Source organism: Coptis chinensis, chromosome 2 (assembly GCF_015680905.1).
Source record: "Coptis chinensis isolate HL-2020 chromosome 2, ASM1568090v1, whole genome shotgun sequence".
NCBI classification, from domain to species: domain Eukaryota; kingdom Viridiplantae; phylum Streptophyta; class Magnoliopsida; order Ranunculales; family Ranunculaceae; genus Coptis; species Coptis chinensis.
The window spans coordinates 113429376-113447969 of NC_141457.1; the positions used below are offsets into that span (position 1 = coordinate 113429376).

General features: G+C 35.4%; 2 protein-coding genes across 5 annotated transcripts; both read right to left on the reverse strand.

Annotated features, from left to right (window-relative positions):
* Positions 1–23: 23 nt before the first annotated feature.
* On the reverse strand, positions 24–9665 carry MEE13 (myosin heavy chain-like protein). Of its 3 annotated transcripts, XM_086592409.1 has the most exons (17): positions 9493–9665; positions 9321–9414; positions 9134–9240; positions 9014–9054; positions 8701–8784; positions 8539–8600; positions 7680–7782; positions 6851–7000; positions 6699–6767; positions 6560–6616; positions 6224–6487; positions 4989–5066; positions 4791–4901; positions 3558–3628; positions 2319–2531; positions 1207–1300; positions 24–550 (listed from the first exon to the last, which is right to left on the reverse strand). In XM_086592409.1, the coding sequence occupies exons 1-17, from the start codon at positions 9548–9550 to the stop codon at positions 230–232; spliced, it is 1977 nt and encodes a 658-aa protein (XP_086448535.1). In that variant the 5' UTR covers positions 9551–9665; the 3' UTR covers positions 24–229. The 3 variants fall into 3 exon arrangements, with proteins under 3 accessions (XP_086448535.1, XP_086448534.1, XP_086448533.1); XM_086592408.1 differs by lacking the exons at positions 9134–9240; positions 9321–9414; positions 9493–9665 and having other exon boundaries at positions 24–372; positions 403–550; positions 4791–4910; positions 9014–9125; XM_086592407.1 differs by lacking the exons at positions 9134–9240; positions 9321–9414; positions 9493–9665 and having other exon boundaries at positions 4791–4910; positions 9014–9125.
* Positions 9666–10876: 1211 nt separating this feature from the next.
* On the reverse strand, positions 10877–16476 carry LOC147520905 (single myb histone 6-like). 2 transcript variants are annotated; one of them, XM_086592416.1, is made up of 8 exons: positions 16338–16442; positions 16083–16177; positions 15588–15784; positions 15258–15463; positions 13529–13613; positions 12919–13002; positions 11863–12210; positions 10877–11170 (listed from the first exon to the last, which is right to left on the reverse strand). In XM_086592416.1, exons 3-8 carry the CDS (start codon positions 15735–15737, stop codon positions 11156–11158), a joined length of 888 nt encoding a protein of 295 aa, XP_086448542.1. In that variant the 5' UTR covers positions 15738–15784; positions 16083–16177; positions 16338–16442; the 3' UTR covers positions 10877–11155. The 2 variants fall into 2 exon arrangements, with proteins under 2 accessions (XP_086448542.1, XP_086448540.1); XM_086592414.1 differs by lacking the exon at positions 16083–16177 and having other exon boundaries at positions 16338–16476.
* Positions 16477–18594: the final 2118 nt, after the last annotated feature.

Sequence of the window (18594 nt, forward strand, 5' to 3'; positions counted from 1 at the left end):
GGATTCTTACAGCCATTCTGGCGTTGTTGAAACTTTCGTGGCTGTGAAAGTTTTCATAAATATTTAGTTGTTGTGTACGATGGAAAATATGCTCTCATTCAGGTCGCAAAGCTAATTTATCTCACAGCTGGCGGCTTCCCTTTGCTATACACATTCTATTCTAGAGTACGTATAGAAACACATTTTCACAAGAAATAATTTACAACGGATTGCCAATTATACCTAATACCTACACAATGGATTCATCTTCAGAGGACTTTTCAATCAAGCCCTCTTTCAAAGTATGAGCTGCCAGAATCAGGAGCTCTACCATTTCAAATCCAGCAGCAGAAACAGAGTCCAGTTTTTCACTATTGGGAACCCGACAACCATCTGTAGGCTTCTTCAAGGCAAGAGTTTCACCAATTGGTCCAGTGTCCACCTCAGCTAACGAACTAACAGGAAGAGAACTCCCAAGAGCTGTCCTTACAAGTTTCGCTTCGGTGATAATGCCATCAAGAACTGCAATTGTGCTAGTAACAGAGCCTGATGATGTTGAGGAATCTTTGGCCTACATAATGAGTTTCAGGCATTTATACAACCTATTATTTTGGGAAAATGATGAAACTAAGTTTGCACAAATTTATAGTATCACTATTCTAATAATAAAATGATTGAAATTCACTGTTGCAGAAGCTCTGAACAAGACATGAGACATGAGAGATAATTTCAAGTTTAGAGAAATGATCTTCTGGTGTTTTAATTTCTCTCAAGGGGATCCTAAATTATATATTACACAGCGACCTTCACTGTTATGATGGTCATAATATATATATGACCATACTAGCAAGTATACTAATTTTTTTAAAGAAGGATCTATAGGTGATGGAGTAACACTATATAAGGGGGGGGGATTCCCAACAAAAACTAATGGTTAGCTGTTCCAAAAAGGTATATATTCTTGTTCTCCAAAGGCCGGGCAGTTGAAAGTCGGAACAGATTGAGATAAATTACTCACACTACCCAATAGTTATAACAATAATTAACAGAACAAACAAAACTCCGAAACAACTATCAGTACAGAAAACTACAAATGAGCTGTGCCTATAAAGTTGATATTCATTGTTTGGAGAAATTAAGATAATTACTTCATCTCAAAGGCACTACCTCTTTGCAATGACTGGATCATCTCATTTAGGGGGAAAAAGTTGTTATAGAGAAATTTACCTTCAAGAGCGACAGGCGAAGCCTATGGACAGAGGACGTCAAATGATCCATACTCTCTATAAATTCTTTAAGGGTTGCATTTTCGATCTTCATCCTGCAACAGAGTTTGATTAAAAATTGCATAGAAAAGGAAATGATTTAGGAGAGAGAGACTTCTCTGTTTAGATTTTTTTGATTTACACATTTTTAAGTAACTTATGCCTAGAAAGGCTTTCTTAAGCACAAAAAAAATGCTGAAAATAACTATCTGAAGGAAATTAACTTCTACAGAACTATTTATTTCAATAAAAGGGTGTCCTAACGCAGGTGCCAACTAGCAAAGTTCGTAAAACCTTTGGGTGATGATACCAGAGGTCTGGGGCTCGAACCCCGCCAGCATCAAAGAGTTACTGATCTCATTTAAAACAGGCTTGCCAATCCAAAATAAAAAGGGTGTCCTAAGTCCTGCCACAAAGGTCCTCATGTTTATTTGGCATAGGCTCTTTTTTATTCCCTAGTAGAGAATGCTATTTGGTATACCCGATTCTAACGTGGAACTGAAGGAAGTAAAGAAAAAGTACAAAGAAAGAATATAAATAACTACGCAGATAGCAAAATGCAATGACACTTAGAGAGAAAATAAAACATTAGTAAAAGAGCAAGTAATTTACATCATCCTTGTTGCAGTCGTCTTTGTCAAATCTAAAAGAAACTTAATATTTTGAGTTTACTCCTGATTTGGTTATAACAGTTACCCAACAATTCTGATATTTCTAAAACACATATGAAACATCTCAGGGAGTGTTTAGCTTCTTCTCTATGTATTTCCTAGCAGCTCTAATTTTTCCCGAAGTATATATTCATTTAACAATCCCGTACTCCTTTTAATGCAACGAGTAACAGAACTAATCAGTTCATTATAAACAGAAAGAAGCTGAGAATCAGACAGCATCCAGTGGCGATCACACGGACCTTTAATGATAAAGAACATAAGAATACAGATAAAATAATCAATACTATATTACCGGGGAAAAATAATTGTATCCAGAGTCATATGATTGTGTAGAAAATACAATCACAATTCACAAAGCATCTAATTTCCCGATAAAGAGAAGAAAAAAATTATTCCACACCTTGCAAAATCGACGGGATAATTGGACTTCTTGTTGGGATTGCCTGCATTATTATTGATGTGAGCACCTGTTTCAATTATACCAAAATCTGGTTTCCAAATCCAATGTCTGAGGGACGTTTTCTTCAGCAAGTTTTTTAACTTCCCATCTTTTTCATGATCACCACATTCAGCCAACAAACTATTTCCCTGTTTCATTCGCTGACTGCTGTTTCTGCATGTGCACCAGACTTAAATTGAGAAAATGTCAACATGGAGAATCCTGGTAACTACCATAGCAGTAGTTATGAAACATATTGACAATCAAAATCAACAAGTACGTCACATAGTATTCATATTATCTAGGATGAAAACTGTAGGATTTCCACATAAAAAAGAATTTTGCTTCCTTGTTGGGTCCCAAAAAAAAAGCTAAGTTACATTGACACGGATACATGTGTCCATATTCAATATGGATACAAAGTGTCATACACGGCAAAATATCAAGAATTGAGGTGTATATCAAACATACTTGTATATCACATACAATATGTGTCTGACAGGGACACATGGATACATATCTGACACGGATTATTTTTGAAGGATGGCGTGTCCATGTAACATAGAAAAAAAGATAAGTTTATTCCTGCCATGAGCTGTAATAATAAGAGGTGTGAACAAATACAATCAACATGTATGGTCACACTATTGACAGCAACAGTGAACTGTCACAGCTGAACCCGAAACCGCTTATTAATAATAGTAACAGATATTTGGCCATTTGGGTTTCCTGACATGTATGATGACATCATTGTTCTTTCACATTTTGATTATCTTACTTGCAAACACAAGCATGTAACACAAGGATTTGACTTGATACATGATATTATACATGATGGAGCATATATCTGAGCTTAAAGGCCGAAAATACTAGATCGGTTATTTGGCAACAACTCTCAAAATGTAAAAGATGTTAGTGAAATTTGCTTGAGAGAGGTGAACATTAGCAGTTAATAAAGAAATTCCTTGAAAACAGCTTCATGGGGATATTTATGAAGAGTTTAGTCTAAATCTTAACTAAAGGATCTAAAGAGCAAATATTAATATGTCTGAAAGAGTTACCAGGCATGTAGGTGACTCCAAGTTATTCTAGCACAACATATGAGATCCCAAACTATCAAACCATATATGAACCCATCCAGTTCCCAAATTCATGAGAAAGAATGTAAATCATCATAAGAAACACAAAAGGACAACATACTCTTGCAGTAGTTGGTAGTCCTGCCTTAGCTGTGCAAGCTCCATAAGAGCCTTCACCTTCTCATTTGTCACCTGTAACAACCAATGCATGCTGTTATATACAGTTCCAATCTTAGAAGTATAGAAATATACTCCCACCCTGCCCCCTCTCTCCCCTTACATCTAAAGAGGCAAAGAGAATAAAAGAACTTAATAATTAGGATTAGAGTTGACTGCCTCACCAGCATCAGTATGGGACACCCCTTGCTGGAAAGAAAAGATTGTATAACATAAAGGAATAAAGCTTTTTTAAGCATTGACATGTACAACATTCCAAATATACCAGGTATCCATATGCCTTGCGGCACACATATCATTGTGTCTGAGAAACTAAATTCAGGTGAATATATCAGTTTCCAAAAAAGCCAAGTATGTGAGCATTTATTAGTTGCTTAAAGATCGGTAGTAGGATATGGAATTATGTTGAGTCATTCTATCATTTACTTGAATATATGCAGCAACTCCTGCCCACTGTGTTCATGGTGTAAGCATATGAAAATATATCTACCCTCTTCTCAAGCATTCCTAATTGAAAGCAACAGCACTGACATATTATATTGATATACTTTTGTGGCAATTAAAGCTACAAATCAACATCAAACATAAAAGCAGGAGCTGGTCATTCTTTACATGTAATTTGATGGTTTTGGAGACCACAAAGGCGACATCAGACACTGGCATTGTAGATTGTTAAAGAAGACTAAGAGGACGACTAACGATAAGATGAGTGTTCGCGTGCGAAATGATCATTCTACCACCACCCAAAACAAAAATCTAATCACTTTAAGTTTAGTTGCTTTATCCAAAAGATGTAGTTTCTTAAAATCTGGGATTTTTAAGTCAGACCCCAAGACATTAATTTAAAAAGTTTTTTATATAACATTTAACTTTGTTATTACTCATCAAAACAGGGTCCTGGCGTTCTTCCACAGCAGTCGACCTGAAGTTCATGAAATGTTTTGTGACGCTGGCCATTTACTTGAAAAGAACTGCCACTCTGTTTTGATAAGTAATAACATAAACTAAATGTCTGAGTTTGCAGAATTTTGCCAATGCCTTCTCATCTAAGAGTTTAAAGCATCAACAATTACATTTCTACACGTCATTTTTGTATTCCGCGTTTCATACTGAGGTCAATTGATAAGTAACCATCACTAACATCAAATGCATTAAAGAGAATCATTTCAATAATCACCTGCAGTAAATTCCTTTGCAAATCCTCCATCCTTTTTTGAAGGACTGCATTTACATTCCTCTCCAATAAATGCCTTTCATCCTGCTGAGATAGGAGCAATAGAGCAGAAACCTGAAAATTCTGTACAAGTTACATGGATATTCCCAACATATGAAATAATAAAAAACCGAAAACAAATGGAAAATCGAAATTTCAAACCTTCTCTCTTAACGCTTGACCAAGGACATCTGAGGTATCACCTTCAGAAAAACCTCTTGCTGAGGCCAGAGCCTTTCCCTGGACAAATAAACAGTGTCGGATCAATCTCAAAGTAAAATTAACACACTACTAGGCCATTAAAAGGAAAACGGAAGAAAACAAGTTCCCACTATAACTCATTTCAACACCACTATGTTATAACATAAATGAATTTGTTGGAAAAATAAAGTTCTTTAAAAAAGTGATAAAGAGATTGATATAAACCGAAAAGGAGTAAATTCGAATAAAGAGATTCAAAATCAAATTTTAAATGAAAAATGCATATCTGCGGATACTGGATACAACTACTATGAACATCCACTTCCAAAAATGGCTCTTCACGGTAGTTTGAAATATTTCCTCTGTCACCATTCTCAAACAAGACCATATTTTATAAAAGACCAAGACCTCACAAGGAAATATGTGTAGCATCTGTCCTTTGCAAACACCATTCCTGCTACTCTTTTCCAAATAAGAGACCAAGATACTTCTAATGCCCATTGTATCAGCAACATTCGATACTTCATAGAAGAAAACAAGTTTCAAATATATCATTCCCCTAAATTAATTCATCAATATATGAAAATCAGGATGATTCGTCAATTAAATTAATCAAATCTTTTCAAGTTTAGTTATTCTTATTCTATTTCGTAACTATTCAAAATTCCATTAAACTATTCATACGCTTTCGCTACATTAATATTCTTGAACACTTAAACTATTACTCTATTATAGTCACATTTATTCCCTTGTGAATGTTACTCATTTCCCTTGTGATACTCATATAAAGCTCTACTATTGAAAATTGTGCAAAAGTGAATGTTATAAGTTATAACAAAACTACAAATAACATCTCAATTACGGTACTTGTATCTTTATCCCTAACCTATATTTTAGAAAATCAAGATTTGTATAGCCATTCTCCTTATCAATAGTACCCATACCCATAGCGTTGTCACCGCGTCACAGCATAAGAAGTTAACAATCATCTAAATATCCATCAGACAAATGCAACATATTTAGGATTAAGTGCATAAACAATTATGCAAGACATTATCCTACAAGCTCTCTGAACATCATAGAAAAGACAAAATCAGATAACCATGGCAGGCTGCAGGTCACCAGAAAAAGAGAGAAGGTATATAAAATACCAAAAGGAAAAACCAAAAGATTGCATGTAGTAATTGAATACAAACCTCATGCTCCAGGTACTTATCAACATCAGTAGTCATATGGACATCTCGACACTCAATATCGACAATATTTGCTTCTACCTGTGGAAGCCCGAAATCTCGTGTTCGGTTCTCGTCAAATTGTTTTATCCTTTCTTGGAGCACATTAATGATTGCTTTGAACTGGTTCATCTCATGCTCAAGTAAGTCCATTACTTCACATTTGTGTTGAGTGTGGGAATACTGCAGCTCCAGTATCTTCTTCTTAATCATAGCATCAAAAAGAATCTGCAAAAAAATCACTTCAATCAAACAATGGGAACAAATTATAGAAATCCTAGAATATTATGGGATATTTACCTTCTCCTTTTCCAATTCACGGACCCTCTGTTTTAAATGGTCTTCAATTTCCAAACCCTAATTACATTAAGATATTCAGTGTTGATTTCTCAGAGTAAATAAAATAAAAAGCAGAGATTGTTCAAGAATCAATTCATACCACCAGTATCTTGCTTTGATGTCTATCAATAGAGTTTCTCAATGTCTCCAGCTCTTTTTCCAACGCAATCTATATAAGAAAATACATATTCAAGTTGCAAGAGGGTATATCCTAACAACCTACACCATGAAAGCAGGCTCGTCACAACTTACAACGTACTCCGTACTTGGATTTTCCATGTCATTGTTAAAACTCCACCTTTCTGGACCATCTTGCAAAAGATGTGCACATTTTTCATCTAAACAAGTATCCTCAATAACACCTAAAAGGCTTTGTCTGATATCGTAAAACTTAGAGATAACCTGAAATTGAGTAATGATTAATTCATATGAACAAACGGAAGAAAAGATTTGAATAAATCTAATCCAAGTTATGAAACCATGGGGTATTGTAACGCACATCTAGAAATATATTGACCAACAAACGATCAACTTAAGGGCTTTAGACTATAAAAAATAACAATAGTAATTTGCAATGAGGTGTTCAACTTAATCCGTACAGATGCAGGTCAAAGAGAAGCTACTTACACAGACATCACATGCCCACTAAATAGTCACCTACTTGGGCTTTCTAATGCCTCACAAATACATTGTCATCTAACCTGGGATGCCCGAGTAGGGATGCAGTATCAATATGGGAAGGGCAAACCATGGTAGAACAGTCTTACAACATGGTATGAATACAAGTATCATATATAATATGTTACTGAATTTTTACCACTGTCATTCCAAATAATATGTTCATTGTGATGCACTGTAATTGTTTTTTCATATTGGATTATATGGTCATTGCAATGCACTACAATTGCAGACTATAACACGATACATATAGTTCTAACAGATTATTTACCTTAAGGAAATTTCACTCTATGCCCCTAAAAATCGAAGAACCCAACAGCAATCAAATTACCTCAGCAGTTCAAACCCATCCTATTCCTACTTTAACAATCAAGTAAAAAACAAGATGAATTTAGAAATTTACTTTCTGAAGATTTTCGTTCTGCTTTTCTAGCTTCATCAGATCTATCTGCAGTGAGGCATTAAGTTTCTTTTCTTCAAGGAAATTCGAAGTCATATTCTCTATCCTGTCAACAGAAATTAGTCAAATTACTAAATGTGAGCCAAAACAATAAAATAAGTCAGCATAGAGCTTAGTATACTTTGAGGCAGCGTAGAACTATGATAACTATTTAATAATTCAGGTCTCTATTTTGTAATACACTAAAGGAACAGAAACATGCACATCCTGAAACCTTGGGACACCAAACAAAGACTCATTCATCCATTATTTGTACTCTAAAACACATAAAGACTATTAAAGTTACTTTCATATATATTAAAAACTATAGATTTTAAGTAGTTATTCAGTGTAGCATGTGGATGGAACTAACATACTTGACAAACACTAGCAATCAGAACTCTTTTCTCATATCTTAACAATTTAAAGAAAGAGCACAACTTGTAAGTGCAGGTGTTCTATCCCAAAATACAAGTCTACAAAGAGATATGCAAACAGCTAATTGAGAACTCATTTACCACCAAAAATCATAAAAAAAATAAAAATAGCAGTGTATGGAGAAAATACATACAATGACAAAAGGATCGGTAAAAGGAAAACTGAAGACAGTGATTTCAGGGAATAGCATATTACTTGACTTAAGTAGCTAACTCTCCTCCCAATGATGTAACATGGCACAAATATTTTAATTCATCCTTTTCAATCAAATGTGGCATCTAAGCAGACTAATCAGTGAATGTATTCATGGAAATTAACAAAATTACAGCAGCAGCAAACAACAACAACAAAAAACAAAGTCAAAATTAAAAAGACGGAAAAACACCTTTCCTGAAAAGCATTTGCTTCCCGTGACAAGAAATCCTCTCTTTCCTTAGCTTTCTCGGCCTATTAGAAGTGAGACCCATTTTTTCTTTTAAAAAAAAACACCCAGGGAAAAAATGTATTGAAGTGCCGAAATGAATGTACAAAAGTTGAGTAACGAAACCTCCATCAATGCATTATCACGCTCAGCAAAAGCAGCCGCAACACAGCCTTGAAAAAATTTAAGTTGCTTCTCTGCTTCCATGTTCTGAAAAAATATGGCACAACTGCATAATTAAAGTAAAAGTTACCACAACTAAAATCAATTATCCTTAACAAAAATTTATTTCGTAATAACTTAACCAGATTTCCGTCTGTTTCATTAAATGTTTACAGCTTTATTTTATACATTTTTTCACCCTCACATCAAGGTTATACTCTATAGTCTTGCGGAACGACAAAAAGATTCGAGTCATATTACTGATAATATACTTTACCTTTGAGACCTCCACAGTGTGTAAATCTGCCAGCTGGCTCTGAAATCAGCGAATAGAAGTAAAACATGAGAAAACAAAATAAGACAAACACAATAGGAAAAAAAAAAAAAAAAAAAAAATTGATATGATAAACTTCTGAAAGTTCCTCATGAAGATTCTTATTCTCTCTTGTGGAAAAAGCCAACTTCTTTTTCAAGGTCTCAATCTCCATTTCCAAACCAGCTGTCCTGATAAAGCATTATTAATTTGAGTATTGAGAAACACTAATAAAAAAAAAATAATAATAATAATAAACAAAATCACAAACCTCTGAAAATGCATTCGAGTAGCAACAGCAAGGTAACTTGGACCAGCTTGTTGCAGACACAATTGCTCGATATCTTTACGCAGTTCATCTCGTTCTAATAAAATAAGGTTTGATAAACGTTCAAGCAAACATATATATATGTATAAGGAGAGAGAGAGAGAGAAAAGTATACCGCGTTCCAATTGATCAATTAATGAGCGGTGATCACTGTTCATGCATTCATCTTCCATTGATGAGTGATTATGTGGAAGGAAATGATTGGGTTATACAATTTATATGAAACGATTTCAAGTGAGAAAAAAAGAAGAAGGAGAGACCAAGGTTTGAAGAGGGAGGGACCATTGGTGACTTATTATTTATAGAATTCGGTTTGTTTGGACGGCTGAAGTTCAATTTAAAAATCAACTTCCACGATACAGCTCCAAACCAAACTCGAAAACGATTTCATTGATAGACGATAAACTCGAACTCAAGACAAATCAACCCACATGGCTTTTACCCACTTAAAAAATCGGGTATTACTAGTTTCATTTTAAAAATCAACTTTCAGTTTCCAATCAACCTAATATTTCAAAACTAATTCATTAAAATAAACTCAACCCAATTTTCCAACTCAATCTTCCAATTTAAACTCCAAAAATCAACCCAAATCAAATTTAAATATATTCCACCCTAATCAAATCAACTCCATTTTCCATCCAATCAAATTTAATCAACCTAATAAAATTTAATCAACTCAACCAATTTGAATATATATTCAAACGAACACGATTGATTTAAGTCGCCACTTTAATTCGATTCACAACTCAACGTTTTTTTTTTAAAAACTTCAAGTTTGTTTTTGTTTGTTTATTGTTTGGCTAAAAAGATTTGAAAAAAATAGTAGCCGGTATGCGTTGAGGTGTGGAGGGAGTGTATTGGGCTATTGTTGTTAGAGTTAGTTGTCGGACTTGGGCCGGAGGCTGCCCAATACAATTTGATGAGTGTCCGATTAAATCACCTTTTTTTCTGGCCTAAAACCGTTTGAACGGGTTTAACACAATTCAAACAATATTGCACTATTGCGCTTCTATCTAATTTCATTCGAGCTCCGGGTGAAACAAGTTTTTGAGACTCAAGCGGTCCACCTCCACTTCGTTTTCCCTGTTTTACTTTCTTCAAGCCAACCAGAGTAACCAATAACTAGTAGTCGATGTTGGCCAATTCAAGACGGTTTCCTCGATCTTCTTGAAGTGATCACATAAGCAAAGATAACAAACTCAATTCAAAACTTTCACCCTGTTGGAAAGTACATCAATTTAATAACCATTAGGAAGCTAGCCGTGCTGTCCCAGGAGTCGCACACCACAATGCCATGAAAGAACCTGCCATGCGACACTAACCAGGCCAGAAATCTCTAGCCAGATTTCTTGAATTCCTTCACATCGGGGGTCCAAAACCCACCCATTGCGCATCATAGATAATGGAGTTATCTTTGGGGGGGAAAAAAAAAACTTTCAAAACTAAACTGACACAAGATCATACAACATTAACTTTCAGAATTTAGACACGAGGCATAATGAAATTGTGTAACTATATATCTTCAGCATCCAATGGTATATCATATTTCTGTAGCTCCTCGTATCCTGTACAATACTTAGATTTTCAACAATCTATAACTACCAAAAAACTCAAACCCCCATCACAGACACAAAAACAGTGTTACAGATGAATGGGTCGATCATTTTGTCTCCCTGCACTAGCTGCCTTCACAAGTCCTATATTTACAGTCACATACAGAACCATCTGCGTTCATCAATCTGGGAAAAATTTGTAACTTTGCCTTTGAGCTTTTATCACGCATGAACCAACTGCATGCATTTGCAAAACAAAATGTCAGTAATAAGACAAAATTACCCTAACCTTGGTCCAAGCCCTGCTTGTTCCAAAGGACAAATTCTGCTGAGTGCATGATGTAAGAGAGACCTTTGTTGCAGAAATATGACCTCCTAGATGGTCACTACCATCTAAAAATACAATAATTTGCAGATTAAACAAACTTGCAGGCGAGGACAAAGCACGCATGCAGGCACACACAACACATCCGTTAAGCTTTGCTACGTGGTCGCTAGTGTACGATGAACTCTCCACAAAAGACTGGATGGTCAAGACTCGAAAAGTAATATCAAAATAAGTGGGTAATTGTCTTCCAGAGAGATGACAAAAGAAAATTGACAAGAATCATCATATGGTCCAAAGTAAGATAAGTCTGGTGAGTAGCCAAAAGGGATTTTGTGCATAAGAGTTCCCTCATATGTAAGGAACTTTACCTCAGAAACAAGAAATTTAGGAACCATGGTCGGTCTCTCTTTCTTTTTTGGACAATTCAAACTTCATTCCTAATCCTTTCAATTCCCTTTTCCCTCGTAAAGGTGGGGATTGAACCCAAGACCCTGGGTCCAACCTCCCAAGTCTTGACCAGTAGGCAACTGAGCAACTTCGTTAAGAATCACCCAAATACAGTTGACGGAGGAACAATAGGAAAGAACACAAAATATTTTACCACGTTAGGTGTATTTCTGTTTTTTAGTGTCATCATTGCTGCTTCAGCAAAAGCTTGTGCTGCCTCTGCATCAGCTTCTGCCGCCTCTGCTTCCTTTGCAGCCTCTTCAGCTTCAGCCATAGCAGTTTCTGCATCTGAAACTGCACGAGCAGCAGCAGCAGCCTCCTGTGCGGTCATGTTTCTCAACTTTGCAATCTCTGCATCAACTTGGGATTCTGTCAAAATCCGCATCTTCTCTTTTTCAATGCCAACATAATCCCTCTGTCCTCCCTCCAGGAGTAGCATCTCGGAAATTCTTCTTACTTCTGAGAAAGCTGAACTTGGAGCAATCCTGTATTTGCAATGTACCTATTGAAACAAAGGTCGGGCAGCACGATCAACAACTACCCAAAAAGTGAAGAATAGTACATCGACAAGTGCTCAAAATTTGGACTAGACGAAAATTTATCATTGCCACTTCTCTTTTATTCTATGCATTCTCTCTCCCTGCTAGGCTGAGGTCACCATTCTATGTGGATTTCCTTTTTCTATTTGTTAATATCTTTATATGAAGAAATTCAGACAACATAGAAGCAACATATACATATATGTTGGAATACAGAGTCCGCTTGATAGAGAAAGGAAAACACTCATAGATGACTCAATCTATCTTCACTTGTAAACTCAAACACTCTTTGCCTTTAGAGTAAGAGGCTAAGGAATCCCAATAACAAAAAAACTTCACCGTTGATTGAAAATATCTTAAACAGGGATAAGAACCATAGTAGTATATCAAAGAAACATTTCCTAGTTGTGTTCCTTATTTCCAGGATAATTTATCTAGTCCTATAGGAATTTTAGCCAATAGCCTATCTTGAGAAGGAAAGGGGATTTACCAGCTGAAACTATCAGTGTACTTCATAATTACAGTCTACAGACATACTTTATAAGTAATGATATTTGGAACGTACATAAGTTATAGATACACTTTTTCTTTTGATACTTCTATGGAATTTCAGAGTGAAATCATGCTATGTCCAAATAAATAAGTTTGATCAATTTTCCAAAACCAAATACCTTGATCAATTTTCCACTTGCTGTCAAATCCTTTAACTTTGCTGACAAGATCCTTTGGAAATGTGGAGGTGCATAGTATTGATCCTACATTAAAAAAAAGTGACATGGGTTAAAATCAATTCAAACAAAATGAACTGGAACTATGAACATCACACTTTCGGTTAAAGTTTCTAAAAGTCAGCACATGTTCAATGCATACATATTCTCATTTGAGGAAAAATGATTTCTTTGTTGTTGTTGTTGTTGTTTTTTTTTTCTTTTTGAAGTTAGAACTTTTATTCCGTAACCCTTAAATCTCTTTTCCCTGTGAAGGTGGGAATCGAACCCAAAACCTTGGGCCCAACTCCCAAGAGATATAAGTGTGTTGTCTTATCATCATTGCAAAAGTTATAAATGTGAAAGATCTTGAATAGTACGATTAACTTGCACCAAATAGCAACCTTGAAATCCGATAGCCATTTGGAATATCATTTCTTCCTTCTGGAGATATAAATTAGAATAAACACATTTTAGAGTACGGTTATAAGTTCTTCTTCATGAGTTTTAATGAATAAAACAACTTATGAATAAACAACAGCCACTATTCAATTCGTGCATAGTACAGACTTACCTCAATGTACATGGCAATATTAGTCCTCTTGGACCCAGTAGGCTCCTTCAGACTGGTTATAGCCTCCAATACTAGATTGTCCAACCTAAGTATGAAAATAATTCAATGTAAAAGTTCATTTGAATCCAGAGTTACACTTCAGGAACTTTTTTTAAGCTTCTTAACATGCAAAAAATCAACCTAAGTACATATAAGTACAAAGAGAGCATTGAAAGCTTAAATCTATTTTCGCCGATAAACGTGGATGTGACCTGTGGGATTTGAACCCACGCCTTCAGACCAGAGCTTAAATCTGGCACCTTAGCAGTGAAAGCTATAGTCAGAAATCAAAATCAGCTTAAAATAAAAAACATGATATTGTACTGCTAACTCAGTTAACTCATAAGAAATATAGTTCTTAAGTGAGTGAATGGAAATCTATATACCTAGTATCTATTCTCATACACAGTCAAATATCTTCACCAAATAACTGTCTTGAAAGCATACAACTTCAAATTACTTAAGGACTTGGACCAGTGATCGGGACCTAGTACAGTAGGCACGCTTGACCTTGGCTTACCACATGTTAATATTCCTTTTTCATTCATTGTTCCGTACATCTTAACAACAATTCATATATACATTTGTGCCACGAAATAAGACAAATATCTCTAGAAGCCTGAGCTTGTAAAGAGTTGCACCAACAATGAATATCGAAGAAAATGAGTCATGCTTGACCACAGACACATTAGACATCCAAAACCACTCACCCTTAGTAAGATTGAGGGTCATAGACACAGTAGACACACACACCTTCCTGCCTACAAGGGGGGTGGCACATGCCCGAACAAGAAGCAATTGAACTATGTGGCTACAACCTCTTTTGCAAATCAATTTAGGAATTGCCAATAGGCAGATTTCACGGTGTATATTTAGGAGGTCCTGAATTTTGCACTGGCACGATGGATTCTTTTGCTAATATGCAAAACAAGGGACAAAGTTTTATTTTCCTGTTGAAGTGGGATGCGCAGACAACTAAAAAAGAACATCGTTTTCATAATAAGTAACAGTCAAATCGTGATTTACCAGCTGCTAACAGGGAGGCATTTCAACCAAATTAAAATGTTTAAAACCGTTAAGCTGGAAAATTACAAGTTGCTCAACTCATAAACACCCAGGATAAACCCTAGACTGGTTAGAATCTGCTCAGCACCCAACACTTAATATCTCATTCAAGTAATATGGTCAATCATTCAAATGATTCTCATACGGCATATTAAAGGAACATAACATTCATTAGTTGACTATATACTACATGCAACTCGAAACACTTCTAAAGAACATTAAATTGTGTTAAATTGGGATGAAATCGGCTTTAAGCAATTTGATCAAGGGAGGGCATTCCTATCTCCAAAACCTTAATAAGAATCTTTATGGAATTTGATATGATAAAATAATATTAAAGTAACTTATGACGTGGACTGCTGTATAAGATTTTAGGCTCTTGATGTTCAATTTTATTCACTCCCTCATCGTACTTCCCCCAAATCCTTAAAAAAAGTCATCCAATCCTTTCACCTTTCAGTGTTGTGAAGCTCCAAGACGATTTTCAAAATAGAATTTACTGCTTTTCAAGACTCAATACATATAATCGTGTACTCCTATGTAGGCATACCAGCTACTGAATAGCATTTTTGAGTATCCTAGCTTCCAAATCACAAGAAGGGGAAAAAGATAAGCATTGACAAACCTTGGAATTGACTTCTTTGAAGCAGACAGCTGCGAAGGTCCATTAATAGTGTCAAGAGGCTTAACATCAAGTATATCTTCATCAATCTGAACCACCTCCGTAATGGCTAATGGATTCTCATCTAGTTTGACAATTTCTTGAGTCTTTCTGCCCGCTAATCTACGGGATCCATATTGTGCTGTCACATTCATGTTTCTCCACTTGTCCTATAAAAGTTACAATACTGCCTCATAGAAGTATATCACGTCTAACCTAGTTACTTTTCAACTGCCTCCTTCATAGGAGAACAAGTTTAACACAGTACACAACATTAAATATAATAATCAATACCTTAAGGTCCACATTGGAACGTAAACACAAGATACTGCTGAATTCTGGATCTTTCGATATTATTCTCCATTTGCCTAATCCGTGCTTAAGTATTCCAGCTTTAAGGGCCGCTTCTTCTTCCTCTGTCCATCTTTGCTTAGGAGCACCCATCAAGAGGATCACTGCAATCTAAACTTCTAAAAGATGAACCTATTCTCCTGCATCATAAAAATAAACACCAATAATGAAGTCGATGGTTTATCATAGGTAACTCCATCAAACTCTGTTGCATGGGTACGCCCTAATTTCCTCTGTATCGCGTACCCGTGTCCTGCGGACACTGGTACGGACACGGACACGGACACACGGACACAAGCAAAACAGACCCTAATTCTCAGATCTCGCCGTGTCCAAACCAGACACTCCGTCCCGTACCCATGCAACACAGCCATCAAGTGAACGCCATTATTAAAAAAATGTAAAGCTCTAAAGCAAATGGTGAAAAGCCACTCATACAAACACTGAAGCAAGTTCCTTTCTTTTCAATATATCAAAAAATGGAATGGCCTCCCGATAAAACTCCTACACACACTTCAAAATGGACTGGCCTCCTTTTTACAAAACACAAACACACATTACACCCCCATATGAAAATATTTAAGTTTACAAATAAAAATGTTGTTTTTAATATTGATCTAATCATATAACAAAGATGTTAAACGATATATGAGTACGTGAAAATATATGGGAAAATGAGAGGAAACTTCGAACCTGAAGTGAACAAGTGAGTGAGTTGCCGAAACGAGGAATGGTTTCTACTGGGAACCGGGAGAGGGGGTTTAACTTACGGCGCAATCCATGTCGCATCAACCGTCTCTCTCTGTATTTTTTTTTTTATTGTGGTTTACTGGTTTTGTGAAGCGGCTATACTTTGACACGGACGGTGCACGTGGATTGTACGGTATGTTCTACGTTGGCAAATGAGCTAATCATTGATTGGGCCCATAGTTCGAAGTCCGAATCAGCGTACCTGATTTGGGTGTAGACATATTGGTTGATTTTTTGGATTCCAAATCTAATTCAAGTAGTATAAAAACGTTGTGAGATTGATTAACTCTATGTTATCAATATCGGATATCTCAGTCGATTAATTGAGTGTGGCTTGTAAATCGATTAGTTTTTATCGATTTATTAATTTTTTCTCGCCGAACCGATTTAATCACCAAATTGACCGATTAATCAGTCGAGATGACTAATTTTTTGTCGAGAAAAAAAAAATTATTGAAAATATCGGTTCCCCATCCAAAAAAATACGTAAAATTAATCTTAAACCGTATTAATAATAATATAACTCAAACAATACACAAAGCTAAGAATTTACTTATTTTTTCCTCCTTAACGAAAGTTAAATATACAAATTATTGTATTATCTCTTTAATAAATATTATCGTTTTTCAATCCCCTTATTCCTTTAAATATTTAACGTATTTTATGTGTTTGACATATATGTAGTATTTCAAAATTGAACTAGTTAGATGTGATTATGAAAAATTGATATTTTTTATTGTATCTCGGATCACTGTTTAGAAATATTTTGTATGATTATACTATTATATATTTTGAAAACGTCAAATATATACATCACATATAACCAATTAAATCACCGATTAATCGCATATCGCTCATCAACCGATTAATTTCGAAAACTGATTTTAATTGCTTATGATTAACTATACGTAATTTTAGGAACATGAGAGATGTCTTTCTAAATTATTTAAAGGGAAAAGATAGATTGATTTGTAATTTTAGCGGTGCTTTCTAAATTGTTACAAAAGGAAAACAAAAAAACCTCACCTATTTGATAGATAGTTGTGTGTGTATAAGTGTGTTAGTTATGGGGAGTTAGCCTATCATAGTGTATAGATTGAAAATTATCACAGAAACACAATCGTAATCATTGAGCAAGTTTTGATGGAGTGGATCGACAAGGATGTTGGTTTGAAAGTTTTGGAGTGAGGTGAATGTATGGTGGTTAAGTAAATAAGTTTATTGGTTGTCTGGGCTGGTTCCAATTTGAGCAATTGGACTTTTGAGTATTGGTTGGTTTTTTGGCTAGTGAAAAATCTCTTGCTATCTCTCTTTCTCTCTCCCTCTCACTGTGACCGTGAGAGATTATGGAAACATTATGTTTCCACGCCAGCCTAGCCATTAAGTTGAGTAGCTCCTAAGCAACTCATGTTGGCCAGCGTGACTTAGATTGCTCTCATTCAATAATGCAAATCAAAGTCAAAACACATTTTCAAGATCAATGTTGTACTCAAAGAAACTTGCAAACTGCTCGTATTTCACTTAGTTTTGTTCACACATACGATATTCGCTATAATTGTGTGTTTGACTGTAAAAGCTTATTACGTGGTGATTTTACATCTTATAGTAGTTGTTAGATAGATTATGGTTCTAATGGGTTGTTGACATGTAGCCGCATTGGTTTTGCATGTTAAGCCCTCCCTTAAGCTCGACCTATTAGGCCCTCTATTTATTACATATATTTTAATAAAAATTTTATGGGGGCTTCATTTTAACATTAATATGTTAAAAATAACTTAAAAAAAGTTTATCTATTAAGTTTGCCAACCTTATAATTTCATTATAATATTTTATAAAATGATTTTAAAAGATCTTAATTGACTAATACAACTTTAACAAGTTTTTTTTAGAAGGTTGAAGTTTAATTGTGAAGAAGTGATTCGATTTTATCATTTTTAACTAATGTTTATAAATTTATTTTGTAAATCAAATGTATAACATAAGTATCCGCCCTCACGTTTGGCCCTCAAGCCCGCCCTTCAAGCCATCTCGAGAGGGTTGAGGGGCTGGTAAAGACTTCGAGATTTAAGTATTGGCCCCCACCCATCCAAAAAATTCAAAAATAATTGTTTGAGAGGGCCAGCCAGCCCGCCCAGCCCATTTGACACCACTCTTCCGTATCATTTAGCACATCAAAACAGAAAATACGATTGGATTGGTT